Genomic DNA, 21,381 nt, shown 5'->3' with positions numbered 1-21,381 from the left:
CGGCGCGAGGGGCCCCTCGCCCCGGTCGGGGGGGCGGAAGCCGAACCGCGCGCTCCCTAGCGGCGCCGCGAAACCGGCGACCGGGACCCCAGGGGGGCGGTGGCAGCACCGCTACCGCCCTGCCCGAACGCGGCGGCCCGGAGGGGCGGTGTCGGGCGGGTCCCGGGGGCGGAGCCGGGTCCCGATCCCGGGTACGATGCGTGGGCGGAGAGGAAGTGGGGGCGGGTCGCGGGGGCGTTGCCGGGCACGGGGTCCCGGAGGGCGGTGCCGGATGCCGCGGGGCGGGGCGGGGTGGGTTTCTCGCGGCTCCGCGATGAGTGTGGCGCTGCGGAACGCCCAGCGGGCCGTCCCGGTTCGTCGCGCCCCGCTCCGCCGCGCCGTGTGCGCGCTGCGCGCCGCGTTGGGCGCCTCGCGGTTCTCCGTGGGGGTGGTGTGCGCCGGGGACCCGCTGATGCGGCGCCTGAACGGCGCCTATCGGCAGCGCCCCGAGCCCACCGACGTCCTGTCCTTCCCGTTCCACCGCCTGGAGCCGGGGCAGCTGCCGCGGCCGCGCTGCCCCGAGGACTGGACCCTCGGGGACATCTTTCTGGGCGTGGAGCTCATCCACCGGCGGTGCCGGGACTCGGGCGAGGACTTGGACGCTGTCCTGGCGGTGAGCCCCGCGCCCCGGCCCCGGTCCTGCGGCCGCCGCAGCGCGTGTCACTTTCTCTGTCCCCGCGCAGGTGACGGCGGCGCACGGGCTCTGCCATCTGCTCGGCTACCGGCACGGCACGCGGGACGAGTGGCGGCAGGTGCGGGGAGGGGGCGGGGGGCGGCAGGTGATGCCGGGCGGGCGGGGGGCGGTGTGCGGGGGGATAGGGGGCGGGGAGGCAGGCGGTGGCCGCGGGGGCAGGGCGCGGGCTGGGGGTGCGGGGGGTCGGTGGGGCCGGGGGTGCTCGGGGGGGCGGGCGGGGGCGGTGCCCGGCGGGGCAGGGGGCGGTGTCGGCGTCCCCGCGCGTTCCCGCCCTGAGCGCCGCTCTCTGCAGATGGTCGAGAAGGAGGCGGAGATCCTGGAAGCGCTGAGCCGCGCCACCGGCTCCCGCCTGCGGCCGCTGAGCGCCGAGCTCTTCTGAGCGCGCCGCCGCGGGATGGCCCCGTGCCGGGGCCCCCGGTGGCTGCTGCCGCCGCTGCTCGCCCTGGCCGCGCTCGCCCAGCCGCCGCCCGCCGCCCTCCGCGCCGGCCACGCCGCCTCCTCGCTGCCCGCAGCCGCCGCCGCCCCGCGCACCAGGTGAGGGCACCGCGCTCCTCGCAGCGTGGGCACCGACGGGGCGTAGGAGGAATCCTCGAGCAGGTAGAAGTGGAAGGGACCTTAAAGGTCACCTAGTTCCAACCCCCTGTCCTCGTATGGGAGCTGCTCCAGCCCTCGGATCGTCTTGGTAGCCTCCTCTGGTCCCGTTCCAGCAGCTCCATATCCGTCTTACGTTGAGGATTCCAGCACTGGACACAGTACTCCAGAGGAGGTCTCACAAGAGAGGAATAGAGGGACAGAATCCCCTCCCTCGCCCTGCTGGCCATGCTTCTCTTGATGCAACCCAGGATGCGGTTGGCCTTCTGGGCTGCGAGCGCACATTGCCGGCTCACGTCAAGCTTCTCATCGACCAGAATCCCCAAGTCCTTCTCAGCACGGCAGCTCTCAGTGTGTTTGGGTCATTTGGAAGGTGCTGCTGCCACCGCAGCTGTCCGGGGTCTTTCCTGCTCTGAGCATGGCCGAGGGACCCACGCCTAGGGGCCATGAGTCCTGTTCTCCTGTCCCTCCCAAACGCCTCCTCCGGCTTCCACCTACAGCTCACGAGAATTGGCCCAAGTAGCATCCAGTTGTTTTGCCGTTTGCACCATGTTACCCTCAGGATGAACGAGACATCTGGGGGATTCACTCCTCGCACCCCTACACCTCACCCCTCTGCAGGAGAGGCTGGTGGCATGTGCCACCTCAGTGATGTCCCCCGAGGAGAGCTCAGTGCCCTCCCCGGCTTGCAGCAGATGCCGCTCTACCTTCCCCGGCTGTGTCCCGCTGCACCTTGCCCTGTTGCGTCCCGTTCTACTTTCTGAGTACCACAAGCTCATGAAAGGAAAGGAGTTTCGATTCCCATAGAGTTGCACCATGTGATTGCGGGGTAAAAAAGCTTGTATAAAAGTTTTAGACTCCCTGCGGTGATTACCGCTGGTGCTTTGTTTTCCCCAGATACCTTTTGTATGATGTAAACCCTCCTGAAGGGTTCAACCTTCGCAGAGATGTCTACGTTCGCATTGCTTCCCTTCTGAAGACCTTGCTGAAAAGTGAAAACTGGGTGTTGGTTCTGCCTCCCTGGGGCCGTCTTTATCACTGGCAGAGCCCTGACATCCTTCAGGTCCATCTCCCTTGGTCTGAGTTCTTCGATCTCCCAAGCCTCAACAGAAACATCCCTGTCATTGAATACGAGCAGTTCCTTGCAGGTAGAGTGTGGAATCATACAAGCTACAGTGGACAATGTTTGGGGTGGTGTCTTCACTGGTTTATTCTTGTATTTGCTTTTCTCCTTATATGTGAAACAAAAAATCATTAAAGGTGGTGAGGAGAAGGGGTAGGAAAGAATCTTGTTGAGTGACAAACCGCTAGGATGAAATAACTCCTTTGTTTGGCAGCTTGTTTAGTGGAGCACTGTTGTCTCCTCAATTTCCTAGGGATCCCAGAAACATTAGTGCCTCCGGTAAAGGTCACAGATGATTCTGTGTTGTTTTGGCCACGGTATGGGCCCTGTAAGGAGGGGCAGGGAGCCTGTCAAAGTACAGGCAAGCCACTTTTTCTGGAGATGGCCAGACAGTAAAAGCTGTCCAGTGGGTTCTTCAGTGAACATAGTTTTTCATTGTTGACACTGCACATCTTGGAATGCTTATCTCCTGGTTTCTGTGTACAAAATCGTAGGTAAAAGAAAGGCTTGCACTAAGAGTATGGAAACAGTGAGGATGGTCCTTTTAGGATTTAACGCTACTTGAGCTACTCACCAAATGCCAAAATCTGCATCAGCATCACAGCTGTTTTGGGCAAAGCAAATGAAGGCCACCAAACGTCACACCTCTGCAAAGAGCACTGATGGGATCGTTGTCCCCTGCCTTTCAGGAAAAAGCATATAGCAACCCTGAAATTTATGGAAAGGAGGGCTTGTGCTTGTCATTTTCTTGGACACGTTCTTCCCATAGCAGCTCCCTACAGCACTGAAAAGCTCTGTGCTTCCTGGTGTGTTTTACCTAGCTTTTAAATTTACCTTTCTGTGGTGATTTGGTTCTCTTTGGGAAGTTAAACTACGCATAGCTGGGTGGGAGTAGCACATTGTCACATCCCTTGGCCCCATTAACTTTTCTGGCACCTACAGAAGTTCATTTCCTTTTCTATAGGTGAGACGGGGCAGAGAGGGTAGTGTAATATTAGCATTCCTATTGGATGTTTAACTGCAAGTAATGCTACTTGATACTTTTATCGTCTGTTTTTTCATGCTCACAAACGCTTTGCTTTGCCATCTGCTCAGAGTCAGGTGGCCCCTTCATTGAGCAGATCTATGTCCTACAAGGCTACATAGAAGGGTGGAAAGAAGGAACGTGGGAAGAAAAAATTGATGAAAGGCCATGCATTGATCAGCTTATGTACTCCAAAGACAAACATGACTACTACAGGTAACATCTAGCTGTCCTTTCAGTCTTCCTTTTTGTTGTATGCAGTGGTGCATTTGCCTGCTCGAACAGAACAGATTTGTGCAGTTATTGCAGTGTTGTCTGTGAGTCTCCGGATACTTGAGGTTCACTTTGTTTTTAAAACCCCATCAATAACGAAATGTTGGGTTGGTACTAGAAGGCCTAATTTTAGAAAGTTGTTTCATTCCTGAACAGTGTAAAGGAGCTGGATGGTTTGTGTACATTATCACTCATCTCCCTAGGGTGTACTATTCATTTGTTTCGTCATATATATGGCATTAATTTAAAATACAAGCCTGTGAACCAATAGTTTGTGTTCCCTTCCAGGGGATGGTTCTGGGGTTATGAGGAAACGCGAGGCCTAAATGTCTCCTGTTTGTCTGTCCAAGGATCTGCCTCTATCGTGGCTCCCATCCTTTTGAAGAACACTTCAGCACAGTGAGTTGCCTTGTGTTACTGTTTCTCGTTTTGCGGGCCCACAAACAGGCGGGAAGAGCAGGGGGAGCTTAGAAGCAATGCCTCACTGGTGTGGTACTTTATAACCGGGTTATTGTAATCTGTTAAAATTGTTATGAAAGGAATGTATGTTGTAAGAAAGGCCAAACTGTAAGTTAGGTTAAAAGCTGCAGTGCTAAAACCTAAGAGGAAACAGCCTTGAGCTCCCTCATGTTCTCTCTCAGGTAGCTGTTTCCTTACCACGCTGGGTTTACCTTCCATTCCTTTACCCTTCGGTGCTGTGTCAAGAGGGCCGAACAGAGTGGAATTGGTGTTTCCCAAGCCTTAGGATTTAAGGAAAGCGAGCAGCACATTTTGTCTTTCTGCTCTGAGGTGCCTCTAAGATGATCGGAGGAAAGGGAAGCCCTTGAGATGGAGCATGCTTACATTATCCCAGTAGCAAAGTATTTCCAGTCATCTGTCACCCTGTAGCAACTGAAGACATGGTGGCAAAGCAAAAGCTCCTGGGGCAGAGGGGAGAACAGGAAGAGGAAGTAATCGCTGTCTATGACTACATCAGGAAAGTAAATTCATGGGAGGGACATAGACCATGTAAGCTGAAGTGCAGCTTTGCCATGAGAAGCAGAACAATGCAAAAAATTTGACACCAACACGATTTAATTGGAAATGAGATGAAGATTCCCCTCAGCAGAGCAGTGGGGAATATGTATAGTACCTCTCGCTGGTAGCAGAGGAAGCAAAACTAGGAGTGTTGTTCTGTTTGTAGGAGTTATACAAAATCTTTGCAAGTGACAGAAGGGAATGGGATTAAATAAGCCATTGAGGTCTCCATGCCTAGCCCCGCAGTTAACTCTTTCACAGCAACTATCAAATGTCTAGTGATGAGGAAAGTCAAGAGGAAAATTAGGAGTGATGCCCAGGTATTCCTCACACGCAGACAACGTGCGCATTATCCACAAGATTTCTCAGTCAGACGGGAAAAAGTGCCATTATAACAGCAATGAAAGTGCAGCTACAGTGATTCAAGTTAAAACTAGCAGTTTGTGGTCTAGTTTAGTGTGGGAAATCCAAGAGTGGGTAAAATCATGTCTGGGGAAAAACATGAGAAATGGGCAAATGTTGTATGATGCCTCCCCTGAGTCCTGTCACACCCTTCAGATTCATGGTTGTAGGGATGTTCTGAGCCAAAAGTGATTTTCCTAGATCCTGCATTAGAGTCCACAGATGTGGGCAGCTTCCCTTTGAATCCACATGCGTGCTGTTAGCATTCCGGGGACAAGACCTAAAGGTTTTGCACCTGGACTGTGCATCCTATAAAATCCACCTACTTGTGTAACTCCTACCTGCAAGCATAATCTAACATACCTTTACTCGTGGCGTGGAAGAGACAGCTCTTCCATACTCGCCTCCAAGCCATGCGTGACTTTACATATCTGTGTCACGTTCCCCCTCAGTTGTCTCCTCTGCAGCTTGAAGAGCCCTGGCCTTGTTAGTTGTTCTTCACGTTAAAGCCATTTCATGCCTTTGGTCATCTTTGCTGCTGTTCTCTGAACCTTTACAGTTCAGGTGGGTCCTGCACACTGAGTGTGGGTAAACCATTACAGAGTGGTGTAATGACAGGCTCTGTTTAGCACGCTCTTTTTATCTGTTAATTTGTACTGCATAAGATCCTTTTCCTGACCTCTAGTGAGTGTTGCCTTGAGGTTTTCATCAAACTGCCCTCATTCCTGTGCATCAATAGTTAGCGTAGAGTCCTTTAGTTATCAGGTGGAGCTATCATTTTCTTTAACAGATGCATTCCTACATTAGATTTCCTCCACCACTTTATTGGCCAGTCATCACACTTCTATCATTCTTCTCAACAGGCCTTTGTCTTTGCTGCTCTCAGTGATTTAAAATGATCCGCAAGCTGCTATCGCCCCAAAGTTCACGCATGCCTTTTTGTAGGTTATTTAGGAATATGATGAAGAGCTGATCTCTTCCACTTGTGACCAGTGAGAACTGGACATTTATCTCTGTCTTTAAACACATTTTTAATATATGTGAGACCTGCCCTTCTGTGCTGTTGCTGATAAGTTTTCTTAAAAGCCTTTAATGAAGGCTGTCAGGAAACCTGGAAGGCAATATCAATGAGATTTCCCTTATCCGCCTGCGTGCTTGTGTCTTCACACTGCTCTGACCGTTCAGAGTATTGATTTGTTCTGTTAAATTTACTTTAGGTATCTGTTAATTCTGGGGTTCTTTTTAATAATAGCTGCTATTAAGTTGTCCAGTACTGACATCAGGTTTACCGCTGCATTGCATCCCAGACGTCCCCAGGTGCGTTTTTAGAAAACTGACTTCAAATTTGATTTGCTCTGTTGCGGTTCTAAACGAGAAGTTGAATTAGTGAATTAGTTGAATTAGTGAATTAGAATCAGTGGCGTCACTGCTTCATCCTTGAGTTCTTTGACATCTCTTGGGTGAAAACCACCTGATGTTGGCCATTTGCTGTTTCATTTTGTGTAGCTCTTGCATCGCTGGACACTTCCTGTGGCCACTTTGGTTTGAGATGTGCCCTCTGAGTTCTCCTGTAAAAAGTTGTTCTGGCGTGTGGAACTTGCCAGCTCCTCCCTCCACTGAGCACACAACTACGGAAAATTACATTAGCTGTTTCTATCGTCATGTTACCATCCCTAAGTTCTTGTTAAGCCTTTAATTTCCTTTTTCTTTGTATTGGAAGGAAGAGTTGTGGTTAGATTGAAGGCCTTTTATGTTGCTCAAATTCTTTTTTGGCCTTCTTTATTATCTTTTTCTGTTCAACTTCGTGGAGATTATAAGCCTTTCTGTTTTCTTCGCTTGGGCACTGCTTCTTCATTTTTCATAGTCCCCTTTTTGAAATGGAATGCAGTTATGCAGTACCTTTCCTTTGGCCATTGTTGGTCCAGTAGGATGGTGAAGGTGTGTATGTTTATGGCCACTGTCACAGAGTAGCTCTTGTGCTGTGAGATTTTGGTCGGTCTTGCTGCTTGAGGTGATGTCAGGAGCTGTTTGCTGCCCAGCTGCTTCACGGAACTGTCTTTGACGTTGTCTTTAGCTGCAGTTAGAATCATAGAATCGTGAAGGTTGGAAAAGACTACTAAGATTGTTCAGTCCAACCATCAGCCCAACACCACAGAGCCTATTAACGGTGTCCCAAAGTGCTATATCTGCACATTCAGGTTTTTTGAACACCTCCAGGGATGGAGACTCCACTGCTGCCCTGGACAGCCTGTTCCAGTGCTTTACCGCTCTTGCTGAGTCACGTCCTGCTGTGACCCTTGCCCAGCCTACCTGGGGACAGCTTAAATTTCCAGTGGCTGTGGTGCACCATAGCCCTTCTGATCTCCCTGTCGCCCTTTTGGCCAGACAATCAGTTGTATGGTTGTAGTACTGCTATTGCTTTTCAGGTGTGGTCACTTATAGGAGCCTTCCCGATACATTTAGGTGATTAATCTGATTCACCTCTGGGCTTCCTGTTAAATGCAGCACTGCTCTTGCACTAGCGCAGCTTAGTTCATTTTCCAGATTATTTGTAGCCCTCCGTGCAAGTGTTCTGCTGATTATCAGCAGTGATTGTCTAAACTTGGTTTGTCATTTGTTTCCTCTCGCTTTAGTAGAAGGTCCAGATAGTGACCTTGGCCCCCTTTAGCAGAAACATTTCTCTGTTTGCTCTCTCCTTTTTGGTGTGCTCGGAGCACAAACTAAGCCTGCATCCCCTGTGCTCTCGGATACTCAAAACTCTCAGAATCTCTTATGCTTCTTAGAACTTGGGTAGTGCAGTTATGTGTCCAGTTCACCATCCTGAACTGTGTGTATTTATGGAAAGCTGTTTCCATGTTAGTGAAAAAATTTCATTTTAAAATTTGTGCTTGGTTCCCAACACATGTTTTTGTAGTATCTATGTGTTCTTTAATCTGTAGGACATTTTATTCCACATGTGGAAAACATGTTCTCTCATTTTGCTTTTATGAGGCTGACTCCTCCTTCTTCCAAGAGGCTCTCGTGTGCTCTGAGACTGGGCATCATCTGATAGGTAGCTTCTCCCCTTTGGACCACTCTCCCTGTTGGCAATCTTATTTCTCCAGCAGCCACTACTGTGAGGACTCTGTGAGGGATTGTTAATGCTTCTTTGTGTTTAACTGTCAGAATTCAGAGTACGGTTTATTAAGGAGGAGAGTAGGAACACATAGTGGCGTAGTTGCCTTATTTCCCCAGCAGGCAATGGGTCACAATCTGCTTTATGCAGAGCGGTCTGGCAGCCTATCCCTCATTTCTCATGCTCCCATTGCAAGCAGGTCTGTGTTTTATCCTAGCAACTGTATAAAGAAACGTCATGCTGTCGGTTCTACTGCTAAGGGAACTGCACTCAGTTTTACGATTTTCAACAGGTCAGTGATGTTAGACAGAGCTGAAAACCTTCTTCATGACCACTACGGAGGGAAAGATTACTGGAACGTGAGTATTTTCCAGTTAGCTTCTTTAGACTTGATGCTTGGTTCTCATAAAAAAACCCCTCCATTGCTTCAGTTTGGCCTTGGGTTTCTTTTGTAGAAAGTAACTTGTGTCTTATGTTTCAGCAGTGGATGCTAAAGATGGTCTTCAAGCTGCTGTGGGTTAATGTAATGTAGGAATTTGTCCTGGTGTCTTGTCCCCAAAGACTCAGTGCTGCCCACGTGGTGTTCAGGTGCTACGCTGTGCAGCACGTCTGCAAAAGGAAGGGAATGGCTTTTGTGCAGTTTCTTGGCTGGTAAGCCTCAAGATTAGACTTTCCAAAAGTGCTCGCTATTGTCCTGTCTCCCTGTTGGCTTCAATGGCAAAATTCCCATGGGTTTCAAGGAAACATTGAGCACTTTGGGAGACCCCATCTAAGGGTCTGTGGGAAAATAATTCCTGTGGGAAAAGTCGTAAGAAAAAGTTAAACGTTTTGCTGTGGGGAAACAGGACACTGTATGGAGTGTTTGTTATAATTCACATTTCTAAGAGAAAGTCACTCTCATGGTAGTATGAAACATGTTACATAGATGTCAGACTTGCAAGATATAAACTTCTGGCTTTTCACTTGGTTTGTAATGTATTTGACAAAAATGGACTAAAGAGTAGCTTGCGGACTATGAGTTTTTCACTGAGAGTGACTTTCCAGAGAAGCTCAACCCACATATTGTCTCTGAGTCTGAGCTGTAGTCATCTAAAAGCAGACAGGAAATCCATATGGATCTGTAGCACCCATTTCTTAACAATGGCACTGTAATACATTGTCTTGACAATTTAAATTTGTCTCAAAATTACTTAAAATATTCAATTTCTCGTGTTACAGTTTTAACTGCCTGCATAATTTCTGGTTGTTGTTTGTTTCTTCATAACTGAACAAAATCTGGAGCTCTTATAAAAGTCATGCAGATGACCTCTAGTTTCAAAGAAGTTTTTAGGTTGTAAAAAGCCATCTACCCTTTGCAATCAACCCATGTCTTTTGGTGTCCAGAAATAGTTGGATTTAATATTGAACTGCATTGCTCTCACTGTTGTCACCATTTTTGTTTAGGCTTTTCTACCGCTGGAAGCTGAAAAATATTATTTGAGATTCTTAATGATTGAATGACTACAGAGCAGGAAAGACCTCCCAAAGTGGTTTAGAAGCAACTGTTGAATCCCTTGAAGAGCATCAGTGTAGCATGTAGACCACGCAAGCATTTCCCCATCTGTAGGGAAGCAGGAAGTTCCTAGAAATAACTTGGAAAAAAGCCAGCAGTTTTGCATTTATTTTTGCCTTTCTGGGGGGACTGTCTCAGAGAATTGGAGGATCTGTACCATTAATTCAGTTCCCTTACATGAAAGGAAGCATGATTTTGTCTGTTTGCTTGTTTCCGAAACTTAGGATTGCAGAAAAATTTATGTGGGGAAGTGTCTCAGCCATCCCTGCCTTGAGGTTTGCGCTCCAGAACTTGACCTGGTGGTTTGAGGTGGAAAGTTCCCAGAGATGGAAATCTGCCACTGCTCCAGTCTGTCCACATGGTTGTGCCACTCGTGTGGGCAAGAGCTTTCGCCTGGTAGCCAAACAGAAGTTGCCTTGCTGCAGCTGGGTCCCATGGCTTCCTGTCTTTTTCCATGCAGCTCTGAGAAATGTCTCTCTTTGCTCTGTTGTTCGTTTCTTTGCAGAAAAAAATGGAGAAGCAGCAAAACTTGGGGGTAGTTGTAAAGGGTGACAATATCACACGTGTAGATTTGAAACACATACTTCAGATTAGAGGATAACCAGATGCAGAGTTCTGCTTTAGAAGGCATATCAGTGGAGGTTCATGCGTTCATCTGTTTTCTCTCTGGTGTTTGCTCTTGCAAAAGAAGTGTTCATCCGCAACAGCTGCTGTCAGAGGAGTGCTTTGTGCACAGGAAAACCTTGGCAGAGCATACTGCGTGGCTGTCGCACACCACATGGCAGTCGTGCAGTCCATGAGCATGAAGTTTAGAGGAATTTGACCTAAGCATAGCATTCGAAGACAGTTTTTTATTCTCCTTGGTGCACTGCACTGCCATGTGTTGCATACACCTTTGCTGCCTCTTGAGCATAACACATTCATCGCGTCTCAGGTAAGATCCCCAGCGACTCAACGGGATCGTGGTGTGTTGACGTGTTACAAAAAGGAGGGAAAATGTCTCTCTCAACTGCAGCGTGAGCGTTCTGCAGCAGGCAGTGTGTACATCCGCCCTTAATAGAAATGTTTTGCTGGAGGATTTGAGATGGAATCTTCAAGTACCAGTATAATGGATCTCAACAGAAGACTAAATTGTTCTCTGTCTTATTGAGTGATATGGAGGAGGAACCAGTTCAAACACAACAAGTTTTGTATAAGGAGGAATAGTTGCTCCAGGAAAAGGTGGAAAAAGGCTTGCAGATTCAAGTCCTTGCCCCATTGCTAGAGCCTGGCAAAGGCGCTACCAGTGTGGTTGTGTCTGGCAGTACCAGTAATGCTCTCTCTTCTCCACTGTATAGCAAACTGTCCAGTGTGGACTTTGACTGTGCTGAGAAAAGAGAGGCTGTTGGAAATTGAAGAGAATTGTTTTCATTGCACCTTCTTTGGTGCCCATCACACAATGGACTAGGCCAAATCATCAAGCACCCTTCCTAAGAGGTGTAAGTCGCACATTAACTTTTGTTGTGTGTGCCTCTTAAGAAGAAGGCGATGTGTGACTGTGTGCAGTGGTAACTGCACCACAAAATCTTTGACAGAGGTTAATATCTGTAGATGAAGGAGAGTGTTTCCTTTTGTGTCATGTTTCCACTGAATTTGATAGGAATGTCTGTGGCAAGGTGAAAGAATTTTTCGAGCGGGTTTTATTCTTAGAGGTGTTTTGCAAGCTAAAGTCTTTGTCCAGCTTTTCTTTCCAAATGTGAGGTATGCTACTGGAATGTTTAATTTGGTGCATTACGTGTTCTTTTCTGTAAATAACAGCAGCCTACTTTGTACACCTATGTATTGGAGGGTCAGACAAGTATACTGGTTATAAAGGTGGTTATGATTAGGATTAAACAGTTAAAACTCAGATGAAAGGTTAGAAATTGCGGCATGTGGTGCTGCGTGGATGTACGAGAAGTAGCTGCATCCTGGAAGCTCTGTGTAAGTGAAACTCCATTCAGTCACTCGTAGCTCTTCCTTTTTCTGACTTGACATCTGTTCTTATTCCAATAGACCCGTCGGAGCATGGTGTTTGCTAAACACCTCCGCGTAGTGGGAGACAAGTTTAGAAACAAGTATCTTCAATCCACAGATGAGTCAGACGGGACTCATTACCAGGAGGACTGGACGCAGATGAAGGTAAAATCGTAACAGTCTGTTTCTTGTAAGAAATCTAATAGTTTTTTATTTGTATTCTCCTGGCTGTACGCTGCAGGAAGTTTTGGAAGGTAACATGCGACTCTAGCTCTCCGTGCGCAAACTGGGACTTCTGCTGTACCCTCTTCTCTCTGTGTGACATGAGTTAACAGAGACCGCTGAGATGTGCCTGACTGGTACTGGGTGCCAGATTTCTGCTCCCCCATTTCACTGAAGGAATTTTTGTGTATGTTTGTGTAAAGTTCAGCAGCAAACTCCAGTTGTGGATTTGATCAAGGAGAGCAATTTTTGCTTGCAAAGATTGTGTGCTCTAGTTTATCTTGTGTGATGCAGGCCACCCAAGATGGAAACATTGCAATACTGTCAGTCCATGCCTTAAAATAACTTTCTGCAGCTGGAGTAATTCAACGCCTTCTCAAGAGGTAATGCTTTCAGGACTTTTCAGTGTGAATGAGCAGTGGTGCTCTCGAGTTCTAAACTTTATCGATTGTTCTCCTTTAGGTTAAGATGGGCACAGCTCTGGGGGGTCCATACCTTGGGGTACATCTCAGAAGGAAAGACTTCATTTGGGGTCACCGAGAAGACGTGCCTTCCCTGCAAGGAGCAGTAAAGAAAATCCACAGCCTCTTGAAGATACTTAAACTTGACAAAGTTTTCGTAGCCACTGATGCTGTCAAAGAGGGTAGGCTGGTTATAGTTTATTTAGGATTGATAACTTTGACATGATAACTTTTGAGTGCAGCGATTACCACTTTGTTTTTATAAATGACTGCAAGTGCTATGCCTCCATCGCTGAAGGAGTAATTGAATAGGATTGGGCAGCCGTTTCCTTCCAGCTTGGATAATTCTTATCAAACCATTCATTTAGTATTTCCCATAGGAGGTCTGACGGATCTCCACAGTGGGAATTTAGGAATTGAATTTGCCTGTTCCTCCATTTCTTTCTTCAGTCCCACCTTTGAATTTGCCTATTCCTCCGTTTCTTTCTTCAGTCCCGCCTTTGTTCCTAGCATTTCAGAGACTCTGGAACACGCCGGTGGGAAGGGTCCTCTGAAGTATTCCACCAGCCTTCCTCTTGGCTGCCCCCACCACCAGATCGGTGTGGGCCTGGCTGCGTGTGGCCAAGGCTTAGAAACCTCTGAGGCTGGGGTTTCCCTCACAGGCCTTATCCCAGGGCTGTACCGCCCTCCCAGTAGTATCTAGGGATACGTTCCGATGCGTGATGTCAGAATAACCCTGCAGGGTCATCCGAGTTTGCTGTTAAGAAAGGCCTCTTGGTACATCTCCCCTGTTCAGGATTGGGCGGTGAGGCTGGTGGTAACATCCAGTGTACCCCTCGCAGGCTTCCCCACCCCTGACAATTGCCCTACTTGGCACCGCCTCTCTGCCGCACTGGCTCCTGCCTATATTCTGGTGTCTGGCAAGTGTGTTGCAAAATTTGTAGGTAGATTTTGGGTTCGCTTGCTCCACAACTATTTACCTGCGGTTTCCTTAAACACTTCATTCTTATGGCAGCAGCAAGTTGCTCTTTATAATAGAAAAATAAATTTGCATCTTTTCCTTTTTCAGAGATTGAATTACTCAAGAAACTGCTGCCCGAGATGGTGAGGTTTGAACCCTCTTGGGAGGAGCTGGAACTCTACAAAGATGGGGGCTTGGCTGTGATTGACCAGTGGATCTGTGCGCATGCAAGGTAGCAAATGTGACTTTCCTTTGAGGAGCCAAATCTTAACTGTCACAACACTGAATATCATTTGTGACCCAGATACAGTTGTTTACAAATCATATGATGTTATCTGACTGATATCTACATAGTAGATGTCTGTTATGTTGCGTATATGTAATAATTTTGTTATCACATCATTTCAATGAACGTTAAAGTTCATTGGACTGAAATCAGTTACTTGCATTTTAAAAACTGGGCCCCTTCAACCCTTTCTGATGTTTTTTCACAGGTATTTTATAGGCACCTCAGTTTCGACATTTTCCTTCCGGATCCATGAGGAAAGGGAGATCTTAGGCTTTGATCCAAAAACAACTTACAACCGATTTTGTGGTGAAAAAGAGAAAAACTGTGAGCAGCCAACTCACTGGAAAATCGTATACTAAAACCCAAGGACTCCAGTACTAGTGAGCTCAAAAGAATAAGGAGAAACTATGGGGAAATACCTCTCTTTGACCCAGCTACAACTCAGTCTTCTAACCTCTCAGTCTTTCTTGGTGTTTGCTTGACATTTGGCTTTTGAAGTGCAAGCAATATTCACCTTCTTAACTATGAACTGATGGGTGCGAGGAGAATGAAGTCAGCCTGGGATCCAGTTCTTGGCAGAGCTAGGATTAGAGGACAATACCAGACACTACAACTGAGACTTGATAACCAAAAGCTTTATCCTGAAACTGAGTAACAAACCAGGTTAGTTCTGGCTTTCTTTGAAGTTCTGGGGAAGAAGAGGAAGGGTTTAACTTTTATAAATGTAACACAGCTGTGGTCTCTGCTGCATTTCTCTCTTTACTTCTTGTGTGTCTTGGTTTTGTAAACTGCGCTGCGCTACACACTGCCGTTTCTTGTTCTCTTTCCAAACAGCAGTTTGTGACTATTCAAATTGCCTGATGTAAAAGAAGAGGAGATGGTATTCCTACCTGAGCACCTGCCGCTTCCAGTAGCGGTCTCAGTGGGTCTGTGCTGAGGAACAAAGAGGAGGCTTGTAGGGTGGTGAAAGAAAGGTTATGTTTCTTATGTTTTACCTTCACAAAGGAAACTTGTTTTTCTTCTGTCCTTCCAAAGGTCTGGTGTGTTGGACTGATGCAAAAGTCGGCAGAGGGATCACCAAGTCACTCCGTTCAGTGACAGTGATGCTTTGCTAGGGAGCATGTAAAAGGCCTTTCAGGTTTCCATGTCCGTTAAATGGATCATCCTGGTAATTCAGCAAATGAATTTTCTTCATTTCTGCTTTCAGTTTATGCAAGGGAGCAAACTGAGGACAGTGAGACAGCAGAGGTCATTGCACCCTGAGGTAATGTCTAGAAGCCTAGCAGCTGGGAGCCTTGCAGGCGAGGCTGTGCTCTGGTGGAGATGGTTGGCGGCTGGTACTGGGAAGAGCCTTGTGCTACACCACCAGGCAGAGGGAAAGCACAGCTCTTGTTTGAGAAGGTTTCTGTAAGAGTAACAGTTAAGCTCTTGCAGCTTCCTGCTATGTAGAACTGGCTGCTGGGAAGTACTCTGCTTGATTCTGGCTTTCAGGTGGGCCTTTTGATCTACACCCCTTTTTTAAGCAGGAGAAATCTTTGCCAAAAGTGGACTAGGAGACAGATTTCAAAAGTTGAAGTGGGCTTTTTTCCTTAAAGTCAGTTTTACCGGATTACCTCGTAGTAATCCGCTCTTTCCGCTAGGCTTGAGTAGGAGTATGTATAACCCTCCTGCACTGCGCAGTGCACGTTTCACAGATGCTCCCAAACAATGAGGTTGTTTCTACCCATGTGGCTGCAGCAGAATCTGTGAAGACTTCTCAGACAGTAGCAGCAGCAGCTCTCTGTTCTTGCCAGCTGTTTATTGTATCTTTGTGCAGCAGCTGAGCCTCTCTGGCAACAAAGGGAGAAGCGCAGCATTTCAAAGCAGTGCCTTTTCCCACCAAATCAAATGTTCTTGTTTAGCCTGTGCACAATGTAAAGCAATGGTGGCATTTCACTTGTAATGTGTACTTCAGTTCATGAAGAAAAATAAAAAGCTTTGTAGCATTTTATGTGACATGTCCTTGCTTCTTCCTTCTTCCTAACCGTTGCTATCTCCTGGCTCTCTAGCATTGGACTCCAGTGCAGGAGAAACCGGCATAAAATCTGCATGCCCTGACAATGTTTTTTTCATCTTCTGTCCCGTGAGGTGCTGCATTAGCGAGTGTAGCCAGCATGACTGTTCTTGGTGCTGGGAGACTGCACCAGGGAAATCTCTGCCCCTCACTGCAAGTGGGATGTAGACAAACAAGAAAGGCCAGAGAAAGGCAGCTAAAACCATCAGCAGCTGGAGCACGCAGCGTATGAGGAGAGGTGGAGAGAGATGGTCCTTTTCAGCCTGGAAAAGGTGAAAGAAGAGAGATCTAGCCATTGTCCTGCACTAATAAAAGGGGGAGCAGGGCAGGCAGAGACAGGCCTTTGTCAGAAGTGCACAGCAAAAGCACAGTAAGGTACAGGCACAACCTGCAACTAGGGAAATTCTGCTTGGGTCTAAGGTTGAGCCTCCCATCCAAAATCTGCGCAGCACTGGGGCAGGGCCCTGAGAGGAGCCGTGTACCTTCCAGCTGTGCTCTTCCAGCCTTGCTGAAGGAGTCAAAGGCAGAAGAGGACAAGTTCACGTGCAAGCAGATTGTAGGAAAAACAGCATCTGCCTTGCTGGCTCAGATAGAAAATGGGGATTAGAGAGATGAGAGTAGAGTGATGGCTCCTATGGTCAAGGGTTTCCAACAACTTCCCCTCTCCCTTGAATCCCTTCCATCACAATGAAAAGCTGCAAAGGCAATAGCAGTGCATGAAAGGGTGGGATTTCCTTCTTGAGTCCACAACATCTTGAGACAGGACACTCCTTTATCGTTGCAGTAACAATACATGTATTTAGAAACCTGTGTGTAGGCAAATACATGATGATGATGATGCATGCAGATGTGACCACGGTGCCTTTTATCTGGCAATCTGGGCCAAAACATATCTTGCCCTCTCAGGCTATATTTGCTGGTGTTCTTCCACTGTCTGTGGCTTTCTGGCTTGAGGAGCAAGGAACTCAACGGGGTAGATCTTGTTATCGCATTGCACAGGAAAGCTTGGGAGATTGGTATCCATGGCAGTGATACTGTTATGTTCCATTTTTAGAGTAAGTGGACTTGCAGGATCACTTCTCTTTGTCTCGGCGTACAGAAGACTTAGTCATCGATTCAAAAAGGACAAGAGCAGAAGTTCCTTGAGATGCAATATCCAGAGAGCACTGTACAGTGTAGCCTTTCCGTCACAAGGTGGAGACAGTAGAGCAGTCTGTGGTCAGGCCCAGAGCCAGATCTCCAGGCTTCCAGTTACACAGTGGACCACAGCAACCGCCTCCTGCAGCCAGCACTGCCACAGGCTTTGTGGGTAAGTGTAAAACCAATCAAAAGCAACCGTGGATGCCTTTAAGTGGTGATAGTGCATACAGATTCCTGTAACCAGCCATGGACAGTTGCCCGGAGAGCTGGGCAGTGAGGCAGGGGTTATTTTCCCTCTTTGGGTGAGCAGAAAGAGATTGATGCCTGGTGGAGCAGGGGCAAGATTCCTACCTCCCAAGAGGTGTCCCCAAGACCTACAGCAGCCTCACAGCTCTGGGCTGTTGAGGCCATCTCTTGTGGCAAAAGATGGGCAGCCCCTGTGTGCCCAGAGTCCATGGGGACAGAAATGGGGAGGAAGAAGCTTTTTCCCTCCTTTCCTCTTACTATCGCAGACGGGCAGAGCAGCTGGCACGTGTGGCCGGACCACAGGGTGTGGATGTGTGCAGTGCTGCCAACGGCTGCTGGGAAGTGGGCACCGGTGGTCACTCTCCCCTGAGGGTGCCTTTTGCTTGAGGACCTTGGTTTTACACTCATTTTCCACAAAGGAAAGAAATGTAGAAGGCAGCACCTTCTCTGCAGTCCTGTGCCTGGAGACCATTGCCCCCCACATGGTCGCAGCAACCCCGCAGGCACAGAGCTCGGTGTCAGCGGGGTCTCGGCCACAGCAGCATGGCCTGGGCAACCCCGTGTCCCAGGCTGGCCATCAGCCCTGCCCCAGCGCACTGCCCCTCGCCGGCAGCACCCAGCGGCCTGGTGGCTGCAGGGTGTCCTTCTCTTCCTGCCCCCGACAGGGCAGCCTGGGCTCTGCCCATGACGTTTGTCAGCAGCTTTAAGGCTTCAGCCAAAGAACCCAAGAGCAAAGGTGTTTCTGCCCACTTTTCCTACCACGCTACACGCCTGGGCAACTGTTGCTGAGCACAAGTCCCCTTTTCCTCCTCTTCCCCAATGCCATGGGGGACACCAGGCATCAAGACAGGACCCATGGCTTGGAGAAAGATGGGCAGAAGGCAGGATTTAGAGAGACAGTCATTCCTGCGCTGCTCACCACCACCAGAGGACGGCCAAGCCCTGCACTGGGAAAGCATCTACGATGTAGGACAAGCTGTGGGAATAAAGCTCCTCGAGCAGCCCAGAAATCTGATCACCTCTCGGCTTGTTTTTAAACTTTTTCTTTTATCCTCCAGACATTGATTTCTGTGTCTGTACACAGGGTTGGCAGCTGCTGCTGTTAGCTGCTCACCTTAAAAAGCATGAAGTTATGCAGCTCTAAAAGCCATTAATTGTTGTCTCCTTTTTATGCTCTGTGACACACTGCCACCCACCACCCAATCACAGACCCCACATCACAACAGGTCACTGAGGGGTCTGTGACACACTGACACCCCAAAACACATCTACTGAGATGTGGGACAGAGGAAAGCAAATGAAAGTCCCTCCTGAGCCACAGCATGGTGCACAACAGTTCCAGGCAGCAACACACCAAAGCCCGCGGGTGGCTCACAACAAGCGGCAGAGGCAGACGCAGCACTAGCAGGCGGCAAATGCTGACCCAGCCTTTGCAGCACCAGCATCAGGTGTAGATTGAGTCCTGTCCCTGCACAAGGACAAGATGGGGGGATGCTGGCACATGCCAGCCAACAGCAGCCTTGGGGATGTTGCCCCACAGACAAGGGCCTTCCTGGGACCCTCTCCCACATCCTGCTGCTCTTCCGGGAACACAAATGGGTTCCCATTTTGCCATTTTGAAGTTCAAAAAATTTGCCTCAAAGGCTGTCCGCCACCACTGCAGATGTCGCAGTGAGGTCTACAACTGTGGTGATGATGCTGCAAGCTGTCCATTTCAAATGTTGGCACATCTGCTAAGTTTGGAATCTTTTGGCTTGTTTTTAAAAGGCATGCAACTGTTCTTGCAGAGCATCTAAAGTAGTTGCCACTGTTTACTGTTGCTATGGAGCACTATCCTTATTTGAACAGCTCTAATTAGCATTAGCTAGACCATGGTATTTGGCAGGTAAATACATGCCAAACACCTTTGCTGGCTTCAAAAATATTGGACTTTTTGGCTGTTATGCAAGTTTGTTAGGAAGCCTGAATGTTAAGTTGGAGACACAGTGACATTCAAACATGAGCAGCTTGGCCTTGACAGTCAGTGGTTGACTCCAAGGGCAGTGAATTTTTTCCTTTGGCACTGGGTCCCACCTCCCAGCGTAGCTGCTGGCTCCCCAGGGCAGCAAGTGCAGGACTTGCTTCTCTGGGGTTCACACGGGTGGCTGCCCTCAGCCTTTGATCAATGAACCCAGGTGCATTTGTGCACATCTTCACATGTGTGCTCAGGACAGTGAGGTTTTGCTTACCACTTACCCCTAAGTCTGTAAAGGAGCTGGTGGTGCTTCCTCACTGCTCCGCAGCCAGCACTTCTGCAGGACATGCACTCCCACACAGGAGCTGAAGCAGGAGCCAAGGGCTGCTGTGGCCCTGGAAGTTTCACTGGCCCCACTTCAGTGCAGATGGTGGGAGGGAGAGAAGTGACAGTTTTAGCAGCTGAGGGCACCAGATCTGGGCTGACTTTGCACTGGGAAGAGCTTGGTCAGCAGCAGCATCTCCATGTTTGCACTGTGGCACGGGTGAGGCACGGTGACTTTGGCCATTTGCAAAGCCTGGAGATGAAATTCAGAGCCCAGATGTTTTATGAGGCTGTGATAAAGATGAGATAGGAAAGGAGACAGGAACAAAACAACCAACCCAACCCATTAAAACATCCTACTGTATCTGCTGACTGGCGCTTCCTACAACGCCAGTACACAAAAAGCTCCTGACTCACTTCTCCTCTACCCTCCCATCCACCTCATGAAGGAATTCACCACAAGGCACCAGTTTCCAAGTTAAGACACCTGAGTAAACATGGCTTCACCTTCAGGGGACAATAGCTTCTCCACCTGCCCTTCCTGCCTCCAGCCACCACCATCCTGCCCAAGGAAATCCCTGCAGGGGAGATCGCTGTCCTCCCCACAGCACCTACCGCAGAGGCTGGTGCAATAGGACCTGTAAAGACTGACTTCTTTACTTGCATTTTGTGTCTTATAAATTGTCTTAGTGCAGGGCTGCATGTGCCTGAGGGGCTTTTCTGTGGCTCCTAGTTAACAATGACAGGTGGGAGAGGCAGTGGTGTATTCCTTCATCCCTCCCATGCCTGTGGATGGGCTGACTGTCCAGAGGGGCTGCAGAGGAGGGGAGGAGGTGTGGCAGCAGATGCTGCCTCCCACCACACTCACCTGCCTGCGCATGAACCAAAGGGCTCATGCTGTGGTTATTCTGGCAAGAGTCTGTTGAACTGCCAGTGAGCCTGGAGCCCCCAGCCCCAGTTCCAGAGCTTTCCTAAAGGAACTTCTGCACATGCCAGAACTTTCACAGAAAGACCACCTCTTGCATTCTAACAGGGATGGACTTGCCGTATAAATAGTTCCTGCCAAGAAGGCACAGCACATGCCCACCATCGCATAGACCATGCTTCCTGAAGAAGAACTACTGGACCACGTGTTCCTGAAGAACTGCTGCTGGAGAAGTTGCTGCTGGATGGACCTTGTTTTCCTGAAGAACTACTGTGCCCTACTGGAGCGGTGATAATTTTTTCTTTTCCCCTGTTACTTTTTCCTCCCTCCTTTGCCAACATGCCCTTTTATTCTCTTCCCTTATCTTACGGTACCTTTTTGTCTTTGCACTTTTGACGTATCGGATCAAATCTGAATTGTGTTGCAATTTGTTCAGCAACATTGGCTGTGTTCAAGGTGTGACCTGAGCAGACTGGGATCTGCTTCACAACTTTGAGAAGTCACGACTCGGAAATGCACCCCAACATCTGTTTTGTCATTTTGTCTGTGTCCAAAATAAATATTGGGTTTGAATTTGTCCCGGGGAAGATTTGTTTTATCTTTGTACTTACTCTGCAGATATCCAAAGGAACCACTTTTACCCTCCCTTTTTGGCTGGGCAGGTTGGTGTGGGTCATAACAGGTCCCTGAGTCAAGACAGTCCCAGCAGATGACACCCTGACAGGACAAAGCCTCATGTCACTCGGCTGTGGAGAAACACATCTGGGGTTTGGTGCCTTTTGATGTGGTGCCACTGGCTGAGCAGGGAGAGTGAAGGGGGCAGAAGCAGAGTCTATGAGGAAGAACGGTGCTCTGCTCACTGGCGCCAGGACCAGCCAGCTCACTATGCTTATAGTAGTGGGCAAAGGTGCTCAAAACTCATGTCCTTTGTCCACAAAGCTGTTGCCTTTCTGGTGAAACAGGCCATGTCTTGAAGCATCC

General features: G+C 48.7%; 2 protein-coding genes across 5 annotated transcripts; both read left to right on the top strand.

Annotated features, from left to right (window-relative positions):
- The first annotated feature begins 272 nt into the window (after positions 1-272).
- YBEY (ybeY metalloendoribonuclease) lies at positions 273-1,163 on the top strand. Its single transcript, XM_054069680.1, has 3 exons — positions 273-652; positions 723-791; positions 1,026-1,163. The coding sequence occupies exons 1-3, from the start codon at positions 314-316 to the stop codon at positions 1,110-1,112; spliced, it is 495 nt and encodes a 164-aa protein (XP_053925655.1). The 5' UTR covers positions 273-313; the 3' UTR covers positions 1,113-1,163.
- Positions 1,128-20,943, top strand: POFUT2 (protein O-fucosyltransferase 2). Of its 4 annotated transcripts, XR_008450343.1 has the most exons (12): positions 1,128-1,267; positions 2,222-2,472; positions 3,543-3,687; positions 4,033-4,143; positions 8,571-8,637; positions 11,865-11,990; positions 12,510-12,690; positions 13,578-13,701; positions 13,964-14,421; positions 14,593-16,083; positions 16,866-17,120; positions 20,509-20,943. XR_008450343.1 is itself a non-coding variant. In XM_054069679.1 (9 exons), exons 1-9 carry the CDS (start codon positions 1,128-1,130, stop codon positions 14,115-14,117), a joined length of 1,299 nt encoding a protein of 432 aa, XP_053925654.1. In that variant the 3' UTR covers positions 14,118-16,842. The 4 variants fall into 4 exon arrangements, 1 of the variants encoding a protein (XP_053925654.1); XR_008450344.1 differs by lacking the exon at positions 14,593-16,083 and having other exon boundaries at positions 20,509-20,942; XR_008450342.1 differs by having other exon boundaries at positions 13,964-16,083; positions 20,509-20,942.
- The last annotated feature ends 438 nt before the right edge of the window (positions 20,944-21,381 follow it).

Source organism: Cuculus canorus, chromosome 6 (genome assembly GCF_017976375.1).
Source record: "Cuculus canorus isolate bCucCan1 chromosome 6, bCucCan1.pri, whole genome shotgun sequence".
In the NCBI taxonomy this organism is placed as follows: Eukaryota; Metazoa; Chordata; class Aves; order Cuculiformes; family Cuculidae; genus Cuculus; species Cuculus canorus.
Note: the sequence above shows the minus strand (reverse complement) of the source record. Positions and strands in the feature narration are given on the sequence as shown.